General features: G+C 44.1%; 1 protein-coding gene across 5 annotated transcripts in view; it reads left to right on the plus strand.

The window, feature by feature from the left end:
* The first annotated feature begins 490 nt into the window (after positions 1-490).
* The window catches only part of ctso (cathepsin O), a 98,576-nt gene continuing 75,867 nt past the window's right edge, over positions 491-23,199 (plus strand). For 4 of the 5 annotated variants that reach the window (XR_005944579.1, XR_005944580.1, XM_041200789.1 and 1 more), the window contains exon 1: positions 512-797. Coding sequence is in view for 3 of the 5 variants with exons in the window: in XM_041200789.1 (XP_041056723.1) it covers positions 594-797 (204 nt within the window). In the remaining 2 variants the exon portion in view is untranslated. Of the gene's footprint in view, positions 798-23,199 lie in introns of all 5 variants that reach the window. The other variant, XM_041200777.1, reaches the window with a different exon arrangement.

Consider the following 23,199-nt stretch of genomic DNA (forward strand, 5'->3'; position numbering starts at 1 on the left):
CAATCTTAACTTGGTTGTCAGTGTAATTTTTAGCACACTGAGGATTATTTAGCAAATGTTGTCCAATCGCAGAATCACATCTAATGTTGGACACTGTGTTTTGCGTTTTGCAAGCAGGGGCTGGTTGGGTACGGTCTGTATGCTGCCTGTTGCGAACAGCTGAAGGGGCATGTTGGTTGTTTGATACGATCCACCAGTTTGTTGTGGTTTGCCCTGACATTGGTATTCTTGCCATTGTCCTGATAAGCGCAAGATGAAAAGCTTGACAAAATGTCTTTTTTCAGCAATACTCAAGTTCTACACTACCAAAGGACTATCTCTTTTCAAAGTGCTTAATCTGTTATCATCACCCGTTCAGAAAGCGATCCAGGGGAATTAAGATTTGTTTTTAAAAGTGGGGTAAATTACAATTGCAATTTAGGATGCACGTTCAGCTGAGTAAGTAGAGGAGCGTTAAAGTGAAAGTGAAACAACGGATGTTGTTAGGATCTGTATGCAGTCCGGATGTCAGCCGGGCGGGAGCAGTAGCTGCAAGCTGACTGACGCTCAGGGTGCACGAGCTCTTTGCGATCCGGCTCCTTGATTCCAGCACCATGCCTTGGGCATTCCTGCTTCTGTGCTTGTCCAGCACCCAACTCGCTTTCTCTGGGTCTCTCTATTTCCAGCTAGCGGGGAACGAGAGTGGAGAGGCGTCTGCCGGTCACTCAGAGAAACTCTTCCAGCGGTTTGTAGCGAAGTACAATCGGAGCTACTCGGCAGGGGGCCCCCAGTTTATTCACAAATACCAAGTGTTTCAGGTACAGTGTTGGGGCACAGTCGGCTGTATTATTTCCTCGGGCTCTGCTATCATTCTCTGTGCACAATCGGCGAAGTCAGATCGGAACAGGCAATCTGCTGTTTGTTGTTAATCAACTACGATGTTGCTTGCAGGCCTATTGAAATGCAAGATCATTTTTAAGCAACTACTAAATAGTGGGGCAAATTAAAAGGAGACTGACACTTGCAGTGAGCCAACAGATTTGCTTGAGATCTGGCCACATTGGCTTTGATTATTTTCTCTGCTGAATAACTCAAACTTCTCTCTCTCTTCAGGTACCATGCCCTCCGAGGGCATTGGCAACCATGGGCTTCCATGTGTTGCTCAATGGTTATGCTTGGCAAGGTACTGCAAGGGTTTGCTATTGCCTTCTGCAAGTTCTGGCTGACCAGGAGACTCTACCGCTCTTAACCATCTCCTGTCATAGGTGCAGTGGAAGGCTTTGCAGGTTTATAAACCTGCTTGGCCACCTTCTGAACCCATTGCCCGTGACCATCAAGTCCTGGAGTAGAACTTAAACCTGGAATTTCTGGCTCAGAGCCACTGTGCCACAAGACCAATCTTTAAAATTTCACACAGCTTTTTTTTAGCCCTGAAGAGCCATATGGACTCGAAATGTTAACGGTGTTTCCCTCTCCACAGATGCTGCCAGACCTGCTGAGTTTTTCCAGCATTTTCTGTTTTTATTAAGTATCAAATCACATTGAAATATTCTCACCGACAGCAGACCAGGAAGTTAAAAGTACTGAATCCCTTCATATTTAATTTAAAATTTCACATTGTGAAATAAATATTTATGAGTAGATTAAGATAGAGGCTAATTTTTTTATAAGCAAACTTTTTTTAAAAAATTATAATGTGGAATTTGTTATTATAATGAAGAAATTTGACATTCCACAAGTATACCATTAGCTTTCCTGGGACAGCGATGGTGTTGAACAGTAATAACAATAATTAGTCAAACACAATTTACTCTTCATGTAACCATGCTGACTCTGATGGATTGCATTTTGACTTTCCAAATGCCCCATTACTACTTCCTTAATAATGGATTCCAACAATTTCCCAATGACAGACGTTAAACTAACTGGCCTATAGATTCCTACTTTCTGCCTTCCCACCACCCCCCTCCTTTTTGAATAAAGAGTATTAGCATTTTTGCAAGCCACTGGAACCTTTCCAGAATCCAGGGAATTTTGGAATATTATAGCCAATGCATCCACTATCTCCACTGTCACTTCCTTTAAGACCCTGGGATGTAGACCATCAGGTCCTGGGGACTTGTCACCCTTTAATCCCAATAGTTTGCTCAGTACTTTTTCTCCAGTGATGGTGATTGTTCTAAGTTCCTCTTTCTCTATACCCTCTGTACTACCTGTTACTATTGGGGTGGTTCTAGTGTCCTCCACCGTGAAAACTGAGGCAAAATATTGATTAAGCATCTCTGCCATTTCTGCGTTCCCCACTATTAACTCCCCAGTCTCATCCTCCAAGGGACCAACATTCGCTTTAGCTACTCTTTCCTTTTATATACTTGTAGAAGCTTTCACTATCAGTTTTTACATTTTGCACTAGTTTTCTTTCATTATTTACCTTGGCTCTTTTTATTATTTTTTTAGTAACACTTTGTTGATCTTTAAAAGTTTCCTAACCTTTCAGCCTGCCACTGACCTTTGCAATTTGGTATACCTTAACTTTTGCCTTTATGTTATCTTTAACTTCCTTGCTTAGCCATGGATGCTTTTTCTCCCCTTACCACCTTTCTTCCTCTTTGGAATATATTTTGGGAGGAATTGAATATCTCCTTAAATATCTGCCACTGTTCATCAATTGTCCTACCTTGTAGTCTTCCTGCCCAGTCCACTAGGGCCAAATCTGTCCTAATGCATATGTAGTTACCTTTGTTTAACTCCAGAACACTGGTGTGGGACTCCAGTTTCTCGCTCTCAAACTGAACTTGAAATTCTATCATGCTATGATCACTCTTCCCTAGAGGATCCTTTAATATGAGATCATTAATTAATCCCATCTCATTACACATAACCAAATCCAGAATAGCCTGCTCCCTGGTTGGTTCCACAACATATTGCTCCAAGAAACAATCTCTAATACATTCTATGAACTGTCCCTCAAGACTACCTTTGCCAATTTGATTAGTCCAGTCTATATGCATATTAAAATCACCCATGATTATTGCCGTGCCTTTCTTACATGCTCCCAGTATTTCCTGATTTATACTGTGCCCTACTGCTGAACTACTGTTTGGGGACCTATAGATTACTCCCACCAGGGCCTTCTTTCCCTTGCTATTTCTTATTTCTACCCAGACTGACTCTACGTCTTGCTCTCCAGTCCCTATATCATTCCTCACTATAGCATTGATCTCTTCCTTTACTAACAAAGCTACACCACCTCCTTTTCCTTCCTGCCTATCCTTCCGAAACATTGAGTACCCTTGGATATTCAACTCCCAAACCTGTTCTCCCCGTAACCACGCCTTAGTAATCGCCATCAAATCATACCTATTTGCCTCTATTTACGCTGGTAACTCATTCTGTGTATTTGTTGATTCCGGAAGCTATTGCCAGTTTAGTGGAGCAATGATGGCGAGCACAGTCGGTTTTACTATCATTATTACTGCAACATCCAGGCTAATGTGAAAAATACAAAGAAACAAAAAATTGTGGTCATAATTAATTTTGGAATCATAGAAATTACTTAGAATTACATTCCAAGACAGAACATTTGGCTAGACTGGTGTTTCATGCACCATCCTGCCATCCTACTCCATTTAACCCTTTCAGCATCTGTCATTGCTTTTTCCTTTGTGCCTTAATAGCTTCCTTTAAATGCTTCTATGCTATTCACTTCAACTATATCATGTGGTATCAAGTTCCATATTCTAACTCCTCTCTCAGTAAGGTTTCTCCTGAGGTCCACAAGTTCCACATTTTCTCTTTCTACCCTATCAAACCCCTTCAATTTTAAAGACCTCTATTCGGTCACCCTCAGCCTTTTTTTCTCAAGAAAAGCTCAGCGTGCTCACTCTTTTCTGACTGTTATAACCTCTGAGTTAAGGCATTATTCTAGTAATTCACTTTTGCACCTTTGGCAGTATCTTTTTGTAAGGTTACCATGAATATTTTCCAATGTTAGAGAACATGGCTACAGTTCCATGTCCTCTGGATAAGACTTAAAACCAATGTCCCTTCTGTCTGTTCAAATGTAAGATATACGAACATATGAATTAGGAGCAGGACGAGGCCACTCGGCCCCTTGAGCCTGCTCCACCATTCAGTGAGATCATAGCTGATCTGATTGTAACCTCAACTCCACATTTCTGCTTACCCCCAATAACCTGTCACCCCCTTGCTTATCAATAATTATCTATTTCTCCCTTAAAAATATTCAAAGATCTGCTTCCACCGTCTTTTTAGGAAGGGAGTTCCAAAGACTCACGACCCTCTGACAGAAAAATATTTTCCTCACCTCTGTCTTAAATGACTGACCCCTTATTTTTAAGCTCTTGGCTTTAGATTTTCCTACAAGAGGAAATATCCTCTCCACATCCACCCTGTCAAGACCCCTCAGGGTCAATCAAGTCGCCTCTTACTCTTCAAAACTCCAGTGGATACAAGCCCAGCCTGTCCAACCTTTCTAACCCACCCGTTCCAATATTAGTCTAGTAAACCTTCTCTGAACTGTTTCCAACACATTTACATCCTTCCCTAAATAAGGAGACCAATATTGTACACAGCACTCCAGATGTGGTCTCACCAATACCCTCTATAAGTGAAGCATAACTTCCCTACTTTTGTATTCAATTTTTGTTGCAATGAATGATATTATTCTATTAGCTTTCCTAATTACTTGCATACTAACCTTTTGTAATTCATGCACTAGGACTCAGATCCCTCTGAATCTCAGAGCTCTGCAATCTCTCACCATGTAGATAATATGCGTTTTTGTTCTTCCTGCCAAAATGAACAATTTCACATTTTCCCACAGTATACTCCATTTCCCAGACTTTGCCCACTCACTTAACCTATCTATATGCCTTTGCAGACACAACTCTTCACAACTTACTTTCCTACCTATCTTTGTGTCATCAGCAAATTTATCAACCATGTCTTTGGTCCCTTCATCCATGTCATTTATATAAATTATAAAAAGTTGAGACCCCAATAATGATCCCTGTGGCACATCCCTCGTTATGTCTTGCCGACCAAAAAATGACTCATTCTATTTCCTGTCAGCCAGCCAATCTTCAATCCATGTCAATATGTTACCCCATACACCATGAGCATTTATTTTGCACAAGAACCTTTGACGTGGTACCTTATTAAATGCCTTCTGGACATCTGCGTAAAGTACATCCACCAGTTCCCCTATATCCACAGAATATGCTACTTCTTCAAAGAACGCCAGTAAATTGGTTAAACATGATTTCCCTTTCTCAAAACCATGTTGACTCTGCCTGATTACCTTGAATTTTTCGAAGTGCCCTGCTATAATGTCTTTCATAATAGCTTCTAATATTTTCCCCCTATGACAGATGTTAAGCTAACTGACCTGTAGTTTCCTGCTTTCTGTCTCCCTCCCTTTTTGAATGAAACATGAGGATTAGGTGCTTAATATTCCAGGGTACAAGATATTTAGGAAAAATTTGGAACCAAGAAAGGGAACAGAGGGTAAAAGTTTTTATTAAAGAATATATTCTGGTGCTAAAAAGAGAGAATATCTTATTTAGCTGGAGTTAAGTAACAATGAAGGAGCTGCTGTGCTACCTAGTGTATTGTATGGGCCCCCCCAACTGCACTGTAGGCATACCTACATTACATGGACTTCAGCGGTTCAAGAAGGCAGCTCACCACCACCTTCTCAAGGCAGTTAGGGAAGGGCAATAAATACTGGCCAGCCAGCGATGCCCACATCCCGTGGAAGAATATTAAAAGAAAAGAGGGAAGGATACAGAGGAGCAGATTTGAAAAGAGGTACGGTGAGAGTTGCAAGAACTATAGGTAGTGATAATGGAAGACTTCCCTGATATTGAATGGGGTAACAATTGAGTTCAGGGCAAAGAATAGGAGCAATTTCTGAAGTGTGTTCAACAGAATTTTCTTGATCATTATGTTTCCATATCATATGGGAAGAGACAATGCTGGAACTGGTTTTGGGGAATGAGGTGGGATACTTACCTGGCAGGAGATTGTCACGTTTGGTGAGCATCTCATGAAGAATGGTCAATATGATTTAGATTAGAAGAATAAGGAACAATCCAGAATAAAAATATCTAATTAGAGGTGACCCAATTTCAGTGATTTGAGGAAATACCCTGATTAAGTTGGAATCAATAACTGGCAGCCAGAAATGTAATGGAGCAATGAGCAAACCTTTATGAGGAAATGACTTACCATAGTCTAGATACATTCCCACAGGGGACCAAAAAGGAATAATTAAATCCAGAGTGCCCTGAATGGTAAAGGAGTTAGAGAATAGGATGAAGCAGAAAACAGAGGTGTATGACAGCTGTCAACTTGATAATACAAGGGAGAATCAGCCTAAATATTAAAAAAAGAAACTTGTGAGAGGAAATATGAGCGGAAAAGTATAGTACAAGAATAAATCAGCGGCTAGTATAAAAGTGTTGCATAGGCATATTTACAATAAAAGCATTGTCAGAGGAGTTGCGGGGCTGAGAGGAACCTGAATGGAGATCTCTTGGGGGATGCAGAAGGTGTGGCTGAGGTACTACATGAGTACTTTGAATCAGGGTTTGCATTGAAGAGGACTTTGCAAAAGCTACGGTAAACTAGAGCTTTCCAGGACACTGGATGAAAATGGATGAAGATAATGTTAAATGGTGGATAAGTTACCTGATCTAATGGGATGTATCCCTGAATGGCAAGTAAGGGTAGACCCAAAACCCTCCAATCTGCCTTAAATACTGAGGATTTCTAATGTTACACCTTTCTTCAAAGCAGAGAAAAGGATAACCCTGGCAATTACTTGCCAGTCCATTTAAGGTCGGTGCGGGGGAAATTTTTAGAAACGATGGCCAGAATTTTTCAGTTCTTCCCGCCGTTGAGACCTTCCAGTCCAGCAGAAATGAATGGAAATTTGAATGACCTGCTGCATCCGCTCGGGGGGAACTCACCTCACCGGAGCCGAAAATCCCAGCCAATAATCCAGGAAAAATTAACAACTACTTGAACAAAATAGACCAATTTGTTTAAGGCAAATCATGTTTGATGAACTTGATTTGAGATTTTTGATGATGTAACAAGGTGGGTGAGGGCAGTGTGCTTTATATTGTGCATATGGACGTTCAAAATACAGTGCCACATATTATGCTTGTTAACAAAATTAAAGCACATGGGACAAAATGAGCGGTAGCAACATGGGTAGAAAAAATGCCTAAGGGATGGAAAACAGGGTTGTGACAATTCATTGGACTGAAGGGAGGTTTACAGTTGGATTTTTGAAGGTTTAGTGTTAGGACTGCAGTTGGCCTTGATATAAATTGATGACTTGAACTTGGGGCTAGAGAGCACTATTTCAATAATAGCAGATGACACAAAGCTTTGGAAGTGTAGTAAACAGTGAGGAAGATTAGTAATTAGATTTCAGAAGGACATGGCCAGGCTGGTGAATGGGCAGAGAGGCGTGGCAGATGAAATTCAATGTAAAAAACTGAGAGATATTTTAGTAGGAAGAATGAGGGGAGACAATAGAAGCTAAATAATATATTTCTAAAGGGATGCAAGAACAGAGACCTGGGAGTGTTTGTGCACAAATCTTTGAAGATGGCAGGACAGGTTAAAGAATATTAATGAAATATATGGGATCCTGGGCTTTAGAAAGGGATTGTGGGCTCAGAGAGTTTGTAAAAGGAGTGCTTCATAAACAGAGTTCAAAAAATTTGGTGCAAGTGGGAATTCAGTGCAGAGGGGGAAAGAGGTGCTGCATCTTATTCTTTTTGTTATACTTTCAGTTGCTGGTGAACATCTTTCTTTTCTCTCTAAGCTAAGGAACTGTAACTTGTGCTTGTTTTATTAAATTAGAATCTAATTAACTAATCAAATAAAACAGTAATTAAGTTTAAACAGATATGGCAGGGCAGGTGGTGTGCCTTGATTGCAACATGTGAGGGTTTGTGGAGAGCACTGCAATCCCAAACAATCATACCTGTGGTAAGTGTTTGCAACTCAAGAAGCTTCGCCTTAAAATTGTTAAGCTGGAGTCCGAGCTGCTGACATTGTGGGGAATCAGGGATGGGGAGAATTACCTAGTGACTTTATTCTGGGAGGCAGTCACACTCCCTTAGGTTAAACACAGAAACATAGAAAATTGGAGCAGGAGTAGGTCATTCGGCCTTTCGAGTTTGCTCAGCCATTCAATATGATTATGGCTGATCCTCTATCTCAACGCCATACTTCCGCTCTCTCCCCATACCCCTTGATGCCTTTAGAGTCTAGAAATCTATCTATTTCCTACTTAAATATATTCAGTGACTTGGCCTCTACAGCCCCTTGTGGTAGAGAATTCCACAGGTTCACCACCATCTGAGTGAAGAAGTTTCTCCTCAGCTCATGGCCTACCCCTTATCCTGTGATTGTGACCCCTTGTTCTAGACCCCCCCAGCCAGAGGAAACATCATCCCTGCATCCAGTCTGTCCAGCCCGTCAGAATTTCATACATTTCAATGAGATCCCCTCTTATTCTTCTAGACTCTAGTGAATACAGGCCTAGTTGATCCAATCTCTACAGATATGACAATGCTGCCATCCCAGGAATCCGTCTGGTGAACCTTCACTGCACTCCCTGTATGGCAAGTATATCCTTTCTTAAGTAAGGAGACCAAAACTGTACACAATACTCCAGGTGTGGTCTTACCAAGGCCCTGTACAGCTGCAGTAAGACATCCTTGCTGCTGTACTCAAATCCCGTTACAATGAATACCTTCTTAAATACTAGCTGCACCTTCATGCTTGCTTTCAGGGATTGGTGTACAAGGACACCCAGGTCCCTTTGTACATCAACACTTCCCAATTTATCGCCATTTAAATCATAGTCTGCCATTCTGTTTTTCCTACCAAAGTGGATAACTTCACATTTATTCATGTTAAACAGCACCTGCCATGTATTTGCCCACTCACTCAACTTGCCTAAGTCGCCTTGAAGCCTCTTAACATCCTCCTCACCATTCAATTTCCCACCAAGTTTTGTGTCGACAGCAAACTTGGAAACATTACATTTGGTCCCCTCATCCAAATCATTGATATATATTGTGAGTAGCTGGGGCCAAGTCACTGATCCCTGCGGTAGCTTGTTAGTGGGGGTGGGAACCTGAGGGGTGGCCCAAAATGGAAGAAAGTAAAGTTCGAAGTAGTAGTGAGACCAGAAGACACGAGAAACAAAGCAGAGCATTGAGTATTCTTCAAATGTGGAATGATGTCAAAAAGGCAAAGTTAAGGGCACTCTACCTGAATGCACGCAGTATTCGCAATAAGGTACATGATGTAAAGGCCTAAATAGAGGTAAATGGGTATGATCTAATTGCCATTATGGAAACATGGCTGCATAGTGACCAAGACTGGGAACTGAATTTTCAAGGATATTTGACGTTTAGGAAGGACAGACAAGAAGGTAAAGGAGGTAGAGTTGCGCTGATAACATGGGATGGGATCAATAAGGGAGGATATCATATCGGAAGAACAATGTGTGGAATCTGTTTGGGTGGAACTAAGAAACAGCAAAGGGCAGCAGACATTGGTTGGAGTTGTTTATCGGCCACCAAACAGCAGTGGTAATGTGGGGCATCAGGAGCTGAAAGAAGCATGTAGCATGGGCAATACAGTAATCATGGGTGACTTCAATCTGCGTATAGACTGGGTAAACTAATTGAGCACCAGTGCTGTGGAAGACAAGTTTCTGGTGTGTGTTAGGGATAGCATTCTAGAGCAGCATGTTGAGAAGCCGACTAGAAGGCAGGCTATTTTAAACTTAGTATCATGTGACGAAAAAGGGCTAATTAATAATCTTGTTGTAAAATAACCTTTAGGGATGAGTGACCACAATATGATAGAATTTTACATTATGTTTGAAAGTGAGGTAGTTCACTCTGAAACAAGGGTGTTAAAGTTGAATGAAGGAAATTATGAAGGCATGAGGAACAAATTGGCTGAGGTGGATTAGGAAAATACATTAAAGGGTATGTCTGTACATAGGCAATGGATAGTCTTCAAATAAATATTACATAGCTTCCAGCACCTATACATTCCCTCAAGGTGCAAAAAACTGAAAATGTTAATCAACCGTGGCTGACAAAGGAAGTCAAGTATTGGATGAGATTAAAAGAAAAGGCTTATTAAGTTGCCAGAATTAGTAGTAAACCTGAGGGTTGAGAGGATTTTAGAATACAGCAAAGGAAGACCAAGAAACTGGTTTAAAAAAGGGAGAATAGAATATGAATGTAATCTAGCAAAAAGCATAAAAACTGACTGTACAAGCTTCTATAGGTGTGTAAAAAGGAAGCATTTGGTTAAAACGAATGTGGGTCCATTACAGACAGAATCAGGAAAATAATGGGCAGTAAAGAAATGGCAGAGAAGCTTTGTGTCTGTTTTCACTGAGTAAGATACAGGAAATCCCCCAAATTTAGAGATCTAAGGGATGTAGGAGAATGAGGAATTGAAGGAAATTGGTATAAGTAAGAAGGTTATATTGGAGAAATTAATGGGACTGAAAGTTGATAAGTCCTCGGGAACCTGATATTCTGCATCCCAGAGTGTTGAAAAAGGTTGCAATAGAGATAGTGGATGCATTGGTGATTATCTTCCAAAATTCTACAGATTCTGGAATGGTCCCTGAAGATTGGAAGATAATAATGTCATCCACTATTTAAAAAGGGACGGAAAACAGGGAACTACAGATGTGTTTGCCTTGCATCAGTAGTAGGGAACATGCTAGAATCTATTATAAAAGATGTGATAAATGGATATCTGGAAAATCATGATCTGATTAGGCAGAGTCAGCATGCATTTGCGAATAGGAAATCATGTTTGATGAACTTACTGGAGTTTTTGAGAATGTTACGAACAAAATTGATAAAGATAAATTGATGGAAGTAGTATACTTGGATTTTCAGAAGGCTTTTGATAAAGCCCCCTACAGGAGGTTGATTAACAAAATAAAAGCACATGGGAATGGAGGCAATATACTGGCATGGTTTAAGCATTGGTTAACAGGCAGAAAACAGAGAGTAGGAATAAACGGGTCATTCTCACATTGGAAGACTGTGACTAGTGGGTACGGCAAGGATCAGTACTTGGGCCCCAGTTGTTCACAATATACATCAATGATACAAAGCTAGGTGGGAATGTGTGTTGTGAGGAATGTGTAAAGCGGCTACAGGAGAATTTGTTCAGACTTAGCAGGCAGAATTTTGCCCTTGTTGGGCGGGCGGGCCCCACCGGCTCAGCGGCGGTTGGGCAGCCGATCGCCGCTGCCAAAATGAGCCCTGCTGCCATTTTGAATGGGTGGACCGCCTGACAGGAAGCTCTTTGGGCTTGTTGTGAGGCGCGGGGGGTAGGGATTCCCCAACTGTCAAAGTGCGTTCTTTTGCGCATGCGCACTGAAGAGCGCACATCTCCTTGAGACCATGTGCTGTCTTCAGGGAGATCGCTGAAAGTTTTATAAACTTCAAAAATAGAAAAATAAAAAAATTATTAAAATGTCCCCCTCATGTAACAATGTCACACGAGATGGGACATGTTAATAAATATCACATGAAGTTTATTAAAGTTTTTTAAAATAGACATGAAACCTTATTCTGCCGGTGGATGAGGCTTCATGTTTTTTCAGAAGCCTGCCGGGACTCCTGGCCTGCCTACCAACCTTAAGGTTGGATGGGCAGGGCCTTTAGTTGGCTTAATTATCCTGTCAATGGCCTAAATTGGCCATTGACAGATCACCGAGCGGACATCTGATTTTGCTGTCCGTCCACCTTCATGAATATTTAAATAGGGCAGGATGACATCGGGGATTCCCACCTGCCCCCTCGCCTCCGACGTCATCCTGTGTCATTTTTGCATCAGCGAGCGGACCCCGCTCCCAGCTCGCTGACGAAAAATTCTGGCCCGTGAGTGGGCAAGAACATGGCAGATGGAATATAATGTGGAAAAATGTGAGGTTATCCACTTTGGTAGAAGTACAGAGTATTTCCTAAATGGTAAGAGATTAGAAAGTGTAGATGAACGAAGGGACCTGGGTGTCTTTATCCATAAGTCACAGAAGGCTAACATGCAGCTTCAGCAGGAAATTAGGAAGGCTAATGGATTGTTAGCCTTTATCATGAGAGGATTTGAGTACAGCAGTAGTGAAGTCTTACTTCAATTATACAGAAGCTTGGTTAGACCACACCTAGAGTACTGTGTGCAGTTTTGGTCCCCTTGCCTCAGAAAGGATATTATTGCCATAGAGGGAGTGCAGAAGGTTCACCAGACTTGCTCCAGGGATGGCGGGACTGCCTTACGAAGAGAGATTGGGGAACCCTGGGCCTGTATTCTCTAGAGTTTTGAAGGATGATCTCATTGAAACCTACAAAATACATAAAGGAATAGACAGGGTAGATGCAGTTAAGATGTTTTCCCTGGATGGGGAGACTAGCGCCAGGTGACACAATTTCAAAATAAGGGGGAAGCCACTTAGGACCAAGATGAGGAGAAATTTCTTTACTCAGAGGTTTGTGAATCTTTGGAATTCTCTACACCAGAGGGCCGTGGAGGCTCAGTCATTGAGTACATTTAAGTTAGAGATTGATAGTTTTCTGATTAACAATAACATAAAGGGTTATGGGGATAGTGTGGGTAAAAGGCATTAAAGTGTTCAGTCAGCCACGATCGTATTGAATAGCGGAGCAGGCTCAACAGGTTAGATGGCCTTCTCCTGTTCCTACGTTCCTATCCTACTAGTCATTGCCTGCCATTCTGAAAAAGACCCATTTATTCCTACTCCCTGTTTCCTGTCTACTAACCAATTCTCAACCCTGACAATATATTGCCCCTAATCCCATGTGCTTTAGTTTTGCACACTAACCTCTTATGTGGGACTTTATCAAAAGCTTTCTGAATGTCCAAATACACCCTATCCACTGGTTCTCCCTTATCTATTCTGTTAAGTGGAACTTTAGAGTTAGTCAGTAGCCAGGGAGAGGAGGGTAGGACTTTGAATCAGACAGGCATTAGGGTCCAGGATGCAGTTATGGAGGAGCCTCAGCCCTTAACTTTGATCAACAGGGAATCAGGGGGAAAACTCTCTGCGGACTGGAGTTGTACCTAGCACAAAGGAAGATGGTTGTGGTTGTTGGAGGTCAGTCACCTCAGCTGCAGGAGTTCCTCAGGGTAATGTCCTAGGCCCAATCATCTTCAGCTGCTTCATCAATGACCTTCCTTCCATCATAAGGCCAAAAGTAGGGATGTTCGCTGATGATTGCACAATGTTCAGTACCATTCATGACTCCTCAGGTACTGAAGCAGTCCATGTCCAAATGCAGCAAGACCTCAACAAAATCCAGGCTTGGGCTGACAAGTGGCAAGGAACATTCGCGCCACACAAGTGTCAGGCAATGACCATCTCCAACAAGAGAAAATCCAACCATCACCCCTTGATGTTCAATGGCATTACCATCACTGAATCCCCCACTATCAACATCCTGGCAGTTATCATTGACCAGAAACTGAACTGGACTAGCCATATAAATACTGTGGCTACAAGAGCAGGTCAGAGACTAGGAATCCTGGGATGAGTAACTCACCTCCTGACTCCCCAAAGCTTGTCCACTATCTACAAGGCACAAGTCAAGAGTGTGATGGAATACTTTCCACTTGCCTGGATGAGTGCAGCTTCCACAATACTCAAGAAGCTGGACACCATCCAGTACAAAGCAGACCGCTTGATTGGCACCACATCCACAAACATTCACTCCCTCCAGCACCAATGCACAGTAGTAGCAGTCTGTACCATCTACAAGATGCACTGCAGGAATTCACCAAGGCGCCTTAGATAGCAACTTCCAAACCCATGACCACTACCACTACTAGTAGTGGACAAGGGCAGCAGTTAGATGGGAACGCTACCACCTGGAGGTTCCTCTCCGAGTAGCTCACCATCCTGACTTGGAAATATATTATTGTTCCTTCACTCTCGCTGGGTCAAATTCCTGGAACTCCCTCCCTAACAGCCTGTGGGTGTACCTACACCACATGGACTGCAGCGGTTCAAGAAGGCAGCTCACCACCACCTTCTCAAGGGCAACTAGGATGGGCAATAAATGCTGGCCCAACCAGCGAAGCCCACATCCCGTGAATGAATAAAAAGAAAAGAGGAACTTATTACCTGTGTGTCTGAGAACAAGGATTGCAGGGTGGATGGGCAAACTGATCTTTGCACCATGGTGCAGGATGCCATTCTAGTGGGGCAATTGAAAATGAATGTGATAGTGATAGGGGACAGTATAGTCCAGGAAATAGATACTGTTCTCTGCAGCCATGACCAGGAGCTCCGAAGATTTTGATGCCTGTCTGGTGCTAGGATGAAGGCCATCTTCTCGTGGCTGGAGACAAACCTGGAGTGGGAGAAGATCCATTTGTTTTAGTCTACGAAGGAACCAACAACATAAGAAGAACTAGAAGTGATGTTCTGCTGAAGCAGTTTGAGAAGTTAGGGTCCAAATTAAAATGAGGAACCTTAATTGGCATAGGGTCAAGCATTTAGTAAATTGAACACCTGGCTCAAAGAATGGCCTTGGGAGAAGGGATTTCAATTCATGGAGATCTGGCATCAGTACTGGGGAAAGGGTACCTGTTGTATTGGAATGGGTTCCACTTAAGCCAGCCTGGGGTCAGTGTTCTGGCGAATCATTTAACTAGATCTGTAGATAGAGCTTTAAACTAAAAATGTTGGGGGATGAGTCAAGTGAAGGGAGGCTTAGAAATAAAGGGAAAAGACAAGGCAACAGAGTAGTGATATGGGGAAAGACAAGCAGAGTGGGACAGGAAAGGACAGAGAATTTAATGGTAATAGTGCATCAGTGAATCAGATCCATGCAAAGAATAGTGATAAAAAATTAAATTAAAAGCTCTCTATCTGAATGCTTTTGCAACATAGACAAGCTAATGGCACAAATAGAAATGCATGGGTTTGATTTAATCCATTACAGACACATGGTTATAAAGTGATTAAAGTTGGGAAATAACTATTCCAGGGTACACAGTACTGCCCTCTGAGTGAAGAAGTTTCTCCTTATCTCAGTCCTAAATGGTCTATCCCGTATCCTGAGATTGTGACCCCTTGTTCTAGACCCTCCCAGCTAGAGGAAACATCATCCCTGCATCCAGTCTGTCCAGCCCTGTCAGAATTTTATACGTTTCAATGAGATCCCCTCTCATTCTCTAAACTCCAGTGAATACAGGCTTAGGCGACCTCATATGACAATCCTGCCATTCCAAGAATCCGTCTGGTGAACCTTTGCTGCACTCCCTGTATGGCAAGTATAACCTCTCTTAGGTAAGGAGACCAAAACTGCATACAATACTCTAGGTGTAGTCTCACCAAGGCCCTGTACAGCTGTAGTAAGAGATTCTTGCTCCTGTACTCAAGTCCTCTCGCAATGAAGGCCAACGTATCACGTGCCTTCCGAAGTTCTTGCTGCACCTTCATGCTTGCTTTCTGTGATTGATGTAGAAGGACACCCAGGTTCCTTTGTACATCAACATTTTCCGATCTATCACCATTTAAATAATACTCTGCCATTCTGTTTTTCTCACCGAAGCGATGACTTCACACTTATCCATATTATACTGCATCTGCCATGTATTTGCCCACTCACTCAACTTGTCTAAATTGCTTGAAGCCTTTTAACATCCTCATCACTTACATTCCCATGTAGCTTTGTGTTGTCAGCAAACTTGGAAATATTACTTTTGGCCCCCTCATCCAAATCATTGATATATATTGTGAATAGCTGGAGCCCAAGCACTGATCCCTGTGGTATCCCACTGGTCACTGCCTACCACTCTGAAAAAGACCCATTTATTCCTACTCTCTGTTTCCTGTCTGCTAACCAACTCTCAATCCATGCTAATATGTTACCCCAATCCCACATGCTTTAATTTTGCACATGAACCTCTAATGTGTGACTTTAGCAAAAGCTTTCTGAAAACCTAAATACACCACACCCACTGCTTCTCCCTTATCTATCCTGCTAGCTGCACAGTCAAAAAACTCCAGTAGGTTTGTCAAATGTGATTTCCCTTTCTTAAATCCATGTTGACTTTGTCCAAGCCTGTTGATATTTTTTAAGTCTCCTCTTATCACATCCTTTAGAATGGACTCTAGCATTTTCCCTACCACTGATGTTAGGCTAACTGGTCTGTAATTCGCTGTTTTCTCCCTCCCTCCTTTTTTAAAGAGTGGGGTTATGTTTCCCACCCTCCAATCTGCTAGGACTGTTCCAGAATCTACAGAATTTTGGAAGATGACAACCAATGCATCCACTATTTCCATGGCTACCTCCTTTAGTACCGAAGGATGTAGATTAATGGGCCATGGTGATTTATGGGCTTTCAGTCCCATTAAATGCTCCAGCACTATTTTTTTCATAATACTAATTTCTTTCAATTCCTCCTTCTCACTGGACCCTTGGCTCCTTGGCATTTCTGGGAAGTTATTTGTGTCTTCCTCAATGAAGACAGAACTGAAGTAGTTGTTTAATTGCTCTTCCATTTCCTTGTTCTCTATTATAAATTCTCCTGTTTTGGACTGTAAGGGACCTACATTTGTCTTCATTAATCTTTTTCTTCTTAAGTACTCTCAGAAGCTTTTGCAGCCCTATTTTATGATCCTTGCAAGTTTACCCTCTTACTCTATTTTTCCCTCTTAATAAATCTCTTGGTTTTCCTTTGCTGAATTCGAAACTGCTCCCAATCCTCAGACTTGCTACTTTTTCTTGCAACTTTATTTGACTCCTTTCTGGATCTAATAATCTTAATTTCTTTTGTTAGTCATGAATGGGCCTCTTTTCTTCTTGTGTTTTTGCACCAGTAAGGAATGTATAACTGTTACAATGCAGGCATTCGTTCCCTAAACATTAGCCATTGCCTAGCCAATGTCATGTCTCTTAATGAGGTTCCAATGTATTGTAGCCAACTCATCCCTCAAACCTTCTTAATTTCCTTAGTTTAGATTTAGGACCTAGTTTCAGATTGGACTACTTCACTTTCCATCCTAATGAAGAATTCTATCATATTATGGTCACTGTTACATAAAGAACCCTGTATAATAATATTATTAATTAAACCCTTCTCATTGCACAATAACAAATCTAGGATAGCCTGTTCCCTAGTCAGTTCCTCGATGTACTGGTCTAACAAAAGCTACCTCATGTACATTCCAGGAATTCATCCGCCACAGTATTATTGCTAACTTGGTTTGCCTTGTCTATATGCAGATTAAAGTCACCCATGATTACTGTAGCACACTTGTTACATCTACTTGCGCTGTTAATTCTTATTGCGAATGCTCCGTGCATTCAGATACACTGTATTTAGAAGTGTCTTTTTAACATTTTTATACATTATTTTTTGTACTATATGGCCCATTTTACTTTTAGCCCTTGTTTCCTCAGCATTGCGCTTTTGCTTTCTACTTTCCTGTCTTTCATTTCTGTCTTTGTTTCCCTTTCTTGTGCCTCCCTGCTCAGGTTTCTATCCCCCTGCCAATCTAGTCTAAAGCCTCCTCTACAGTACTAGCGATTACCCCTGCAGGGATATTGGTCCCGGTCCTGCTGGGATGCAACCCACCCAGCTTGTACAGGTGCCATCTTCTCCAGAATCAGCCCCAAAGCCTCATGAATCTGAATCCCTCCCTCCTATCCAACCTCTCCAGACTCTCTATCTGGATTATTCTCCTATTCCTGATCCCACTAGCACATGACACTGGGAGTAATCCTGAGGTAACTACCTTTGAAGTCCTGTTTTTAATTTATTTCCTAGCTCCCTATATTCTGCTTTCAGGACCTCATCCCTCTTTTTAACTATGTTGTTTGTACCAATATGGCCATGACCTCTGGCTGTTTACCCTCCCCCTTCAGAAAGTCCTGCAGCTGCTCAGTGACACCCTTGATCCTGGCACCAGGGAGGCAACATATCATTCTGGAGTCGTGTCTGTGGCCACAGAAAAGTCTATCTGTTCCCCTTATGAAAGAATCCCATATCACTATGGCTCTCCCACTTTTTTTTCTACTCCCGCGCCGTGCAGCTGAGCCACTCGTGCTGCCATGGACTTGGCTCTTGCTGCATTCCTCTGAGAAACCATCTCTCCCAGCAGTATATTAAACGAAAAATCTGTTGGAGAGGGAGATGGACCCAGGGGACCCCTGCACCACCTGACTAGTGCTTTCACTCTGTCTGGTGATCACTCATTCTCTTTCTGCCTGTGCGCTCTTTACCTGCGGTGTGACCACCTCACTGTATGTGCTATCCACGAAGATTGCAGCCTTGCGGATGCACCATAACTCCAGTCACAGCTCCAGCTCCAAAATGCAGATTTCGAGTAGCTGCTGCTGGTAACACTTCTGCACACACATTCAGGTTGCCCTGAATACTAGAAGTGTCCCTGACTTCCCACATTGCACAGGAGGAGCATTCCACGTGGCCAAGCTGCCCAGTCATGACTTACCCTTAAATTACTTGCTTTTACTTTTACTCCTTCTAGTTTAAGGAATACTAACTATATACTGGGGACCTTACTTCTTATGCTTTAAACATTACTTAATCTAAACTAAAGACCAGTTTTTACTTTAAAGACTGGATAGTAAGAATGCTCACCAGGCTCTCCTTATCAAGGCCACCAGTCCTCTTGCACTGGCTCCCTGTCCCACTCTGGTCTCAGGCCTTGTTCCCCTCGCTCTTTAAGGCCACTGCTCCTCTCACGTTATCAAATGCCAAAAATCAAAGAAGCACCTCTTTCCCTTCCTCCTCTAATCACCCAACTCCCAGCACTCTATTCTAAGTCACACTAAGTTGGCTGGCTTTATATGCTCATAAGGCAATGGCTAGCTGACCCAGTTACAGAGCAACCAGTTCCAGCTGCTTCTTTAATTAACTGAGCCCAACTGCCAACCCAGTGGAGACCTTGTTAAAACCCTCAAGGCTGGAAATATTAGAATTTAAACTGTAGATTTCATTTGGATGCTAACTACAAACAAAGTTAGATTTTTACAAAAAGGTTTTAAAAAATTCAGGGCGGAATCATTCCAGATTTGCACAAAGTGCAGTAGCGGGCAGGAAAAAGGACACAATAGCTGCCAGTCGCGATGGCAGATTTTCGCACTGTATCGTCCCATTCCTGGCACGTCCCACCTCAGTGCAGCCGCTGATTCGCTTGTCCCATCGTCACCTCAGGCCCTCAGTAAACCAGACGCCATATTTAAAGGGCGTCCCTTTAAAGGGCACTGAGCTGCTCTCTCTACGGCATTGGAAGCTGTTGCAAAGTCATGGCTGCCAAAGGGAGGAAACATGCTGCTCCCAAATTTAGCGACGTCTCTCTCGGGCACCTACTGGATGCAACGAAGGCACACCATGAAGGCCTCTAACCCTGCTCTGGGCAAAGATCACTAAGCAAAGTCACCAATCCAGCATGGGAGACAGTGTTAGCGGTGGTCAGCACCGACATCCTGGGAAAGAGGACAGCCATCCAGTGCCAAAAGAGGATGAATGATCTCCTCGTTCTGCCAGGGTAAGTCACTCTTCTCATCACTTAACTCACAAACTCACATCCACTCGCTGCCAGTTTAAGGGACGTCACCATTTACTCTCTCATTCACACCTTCATCTGCCCTGTGGATTTTGTCCTCACCCTGTCCACGGGACCACTCACCACCAACACATGCCCAGCATCCTTATCATCTGGCCTGCAGGTGTCCTGCTTACACTCTCTCCATCTCTATTCATGCAGGACAAACTGGCACGCAACAAGAGGGAGAGATCGCAGACTGGTGGAGGAATGCCTGATATTAAGGTCCTCACACACTTGATTCATCCAGCTAGTTGGCGAGGATCTGGACTGTTCCTGTGCTGATGGTGAGGTTGGCGGTGCTGAACCAAGTGAGGATCCTTCAGTGCAACATCCATCAGACAACCATGCTGTGAGTGAGTTCCCCTGTTCCGCAGTCCCCTGCCATGCGCTAATTATCTTTCCTCACTCTTGCAGGCACATCTGGGAAGCAGCCGAGAGGGTCCTCGAGCCAGGTCCTTGACTCCAGCCCTGAAGACACCTCGGAAGAAGAATCTGATGACACTCTAATTGTGGACTTGTCTCAGCACTCACCCACACCCTCCACCAGTGCAGAGACACACACATCGGTGGAACTAGTTCTACAGTAGCCTCAGGGTCACAATCTGGTGAGCACGTCACATTGTCTGATTCACAGCAGACGGCAGCAGAGACTTCCTGGGTTTCCGGCACCCGGAGCATTGGCGGAGACCAGAAATCTGTTGAGGCCAAGTCAGATGAGCAATCTCTGGACTTGGTCATAACTCAGTTGCTGGAGCTCCAAAAGCAAGCTCGGGAACATCAGGAAGGGATGTCTGCTACACAATGGAGGAGTCCGTCTGCCTTCAGTCAGAGGTGATAGCTCCAGCAATACCAATGTACCGAGGTCAATACTCGTAGGATGGCGGCCACCATGAAAACCTTGTTCCAGGACATCAGTCCTGCACTGCTGTGCAGGCTCAACTCCATTGCTGATGCCATACTTGGCCTCCAACAGTGTCAACATGAGAGGGGTGCAGGCCAGCGCGATCTCACTTCAGCTTTCCCTTCATCTCAGGGTGTCAGCCAGGGGCCCTTGGGACACCCATTGGGAGGAGGATCAACAGGTGCACACCCCAGGGCCATCCAGCCAAGTGACTCCAGGAGTGTGTGGCCCATCCAAATCCCCTTTTCCTGTCCCCCCCCCCCCCCCCCCCCCCCCCCCCCCCCCCCCACCCTCATTCTCTCTGTGTGCTCTCAGCTACTTTGAGGTGGGACTGGCTCCATCTGTGTTGGTGATGGTTTGGTCCTGAAGGGGTCAGGCGCTGAAGGCTGACAAAAGATTGGGTGCATTTAAAGTTTCACAGCTGCGTCTCCACGATATGACCCTTAGTGCGTAAGTGAGCTGCCCACAGCCAGACAGGAGTCAGACATTCACAGAGGCAATGTGAAGATCTATGGAGTGTCCTCGTTGCGTGTTGTCATCATATTCCTGGAATCTAGTGACTGTTTGGGCCTCTGCTGCCTCCCCATGACATGAGCCTGAGCACTGAGGATATGTGCGCTGCCATCGGTTGCACAGGGAGTCAGACATTCACAGATGCAAAGTGAGGACACCAGGACAGTCCCCACTGCATCTCTTCATCATCCTCCACAAATCTTACGGCAATGAAGGCCTCCCGAGGACGCCTGCTTTGTCTGGCTAGTTGAAGACTTCATTGCCGACATCCTCACTATCGAGGATCTCATCATCATCTGACGTCCTCCTTATTGGAGGATACGTGCGGCTCCTCCATCTCCTCCTCTGCCAGGTCTTCCCCCTGTTGCAGTGCCAGGTTGTGGAGTGCGCAGCAAGCTACGATAATGTGCAGCACCATCTGGGGACTGTATTGCAGTGCTCCACCGGACCTGTTGAGACACTGGAACCTCATTTTCAATATGCCTATCGCCTGCTCTGTCAGAGTTCGGAGTACGGCATGAGCCTCATTAAACCCTCACTCTGCTGCAGTCTGAAGCTGCCGCACAGACATCATCAGCTATGCCTTCTGTGGGTAGCCCTTGTCCCCGAGGATCCAACCCTGCAGCTTCTCTGGACCCTGGTAGATGCCAGGGATCTGAGACCTTCTAAGGATATGGGAGTCGTGGACACTTCCTGGGAATCGTGCGCAGATTCATAGGATGTGGCGGTAGTGGTCGGTGAGTGGAAGCCATTGCAGTTGATGTAGCTGACTGCTTGTTGCCACGGAGATCTATGTGCCATGTGAGTGCAGTCGATGGCACCCTGCACCTGTGGAAAACCAGAGATCTGTGCAAATCCCAGCGCTCCTGCTTCCTGGATTTCCTGATCCCGGGCGAAATGCACAAAGTCTGTGCCTTCATGAAGATGGCATCCGTGACCTGCTGGATTCACTTTTGTGTGGAGGCTTGTGAGATCCTACATAGGTCACCTTTGGAGCCCTGGAAGGAACCACTGGTGTAAAAATTGAGTGTCGCGGTCACTTTCACAGCCACTAGCAGTGAATGCCCTCCATATCCCCATGGCACCGGTTTGGCAGCAGGTGGCATAAGTGACCGACCAGTTCCCTAGATATGCGTGGTCTTCAGCGACCCTGGTTCTCAGTCATCTGTAGGAATGACTAGCATTGTCTATAGATCCTGTGTCTGGCAAGGCACCTGCGAGCAATGGCTCTCTGTGGATCTTCAGCTGTGTGTGTAGCAGGCCCTGCCACCCCTTCATCTTGAGGAAGGTGCTCCTCATTTTGCCGAGCTAGGCGCCACCGCCGCTCTCCTCTGGACTCTGTAAGTAATGATGCATACCGCTAAATCACCAGGCTCCATCATCCTGATGTTCTCCTCCTGCAGGATCAAAGAGAGACGTGCGGGTTAGCATGTGTGTACTAAGAACCTCTCACTAAGAACCTCTCTTGGTTAAGTCTGAAGGCCCCTTCATGCAAGCAGGAGAGTGCTGGCCACCACTTGGATGGCCAGTGTGTAGTAGCTCATTGGCTGTCCCAAACCCACCCATCTCTGCTCCACTCCACCTGACTGATCGGTGACAGCTTCAGCCACTGGACTGCATGCTGTGCTTTCGGCTCTGGCGCAGGCATCCTCCTAACCCGCACTGCAAAGTTGTGCTGTTAGCTTGAACCATAATGGATACTAATCTAAACCTTAATAATGACATTGCAAGGGGCTGTGAGCACCTCCACCATGACTGCGCCATGACCACCTTTCACAAGGGGATTCTACAACTTGCCCAGTCGGCCAATTGCTCTGCTGCCCCCTAAAATGCACATTAATTTGCAGTCTGTGCCCGAGGGATGAAAAGTTCTGGAGCATTTGGTGGCACTGTCATGCTGTTGTGTTGCTTGAGTTGGAAGAAAAGCTTCAGAGGCCTGAATCCAAACATATCAATGGAGCTGCAGCTGCCATCTCAGCTGCGGAAGAAAGCTCACTTTTGATAAGCTTTTCTAAGTGCCTGGCCACTTCCCTCACCCCTCCCTCTCTCCCCCCATCCCCTGACATGTGCTTGAGTATTTCCTTCAGTCTGTCTGTGCTACCCTTGCCCC

Source organism: Carcharodon carcharias, chromosome 1 (assembly GCF_017639515.1).
Source record: "Carcharodon carcharias isolate sCarCar2 chromosome 1, sCarCar2.pri, whole genome shotgun sequence".
Taxonomy (NCBI): Eukaryota; Metazoa; Chordata; class Chondrichthyes; order Lamniformes; family Lamnidae; genus Carcharodon; species Carcharodon carcharias.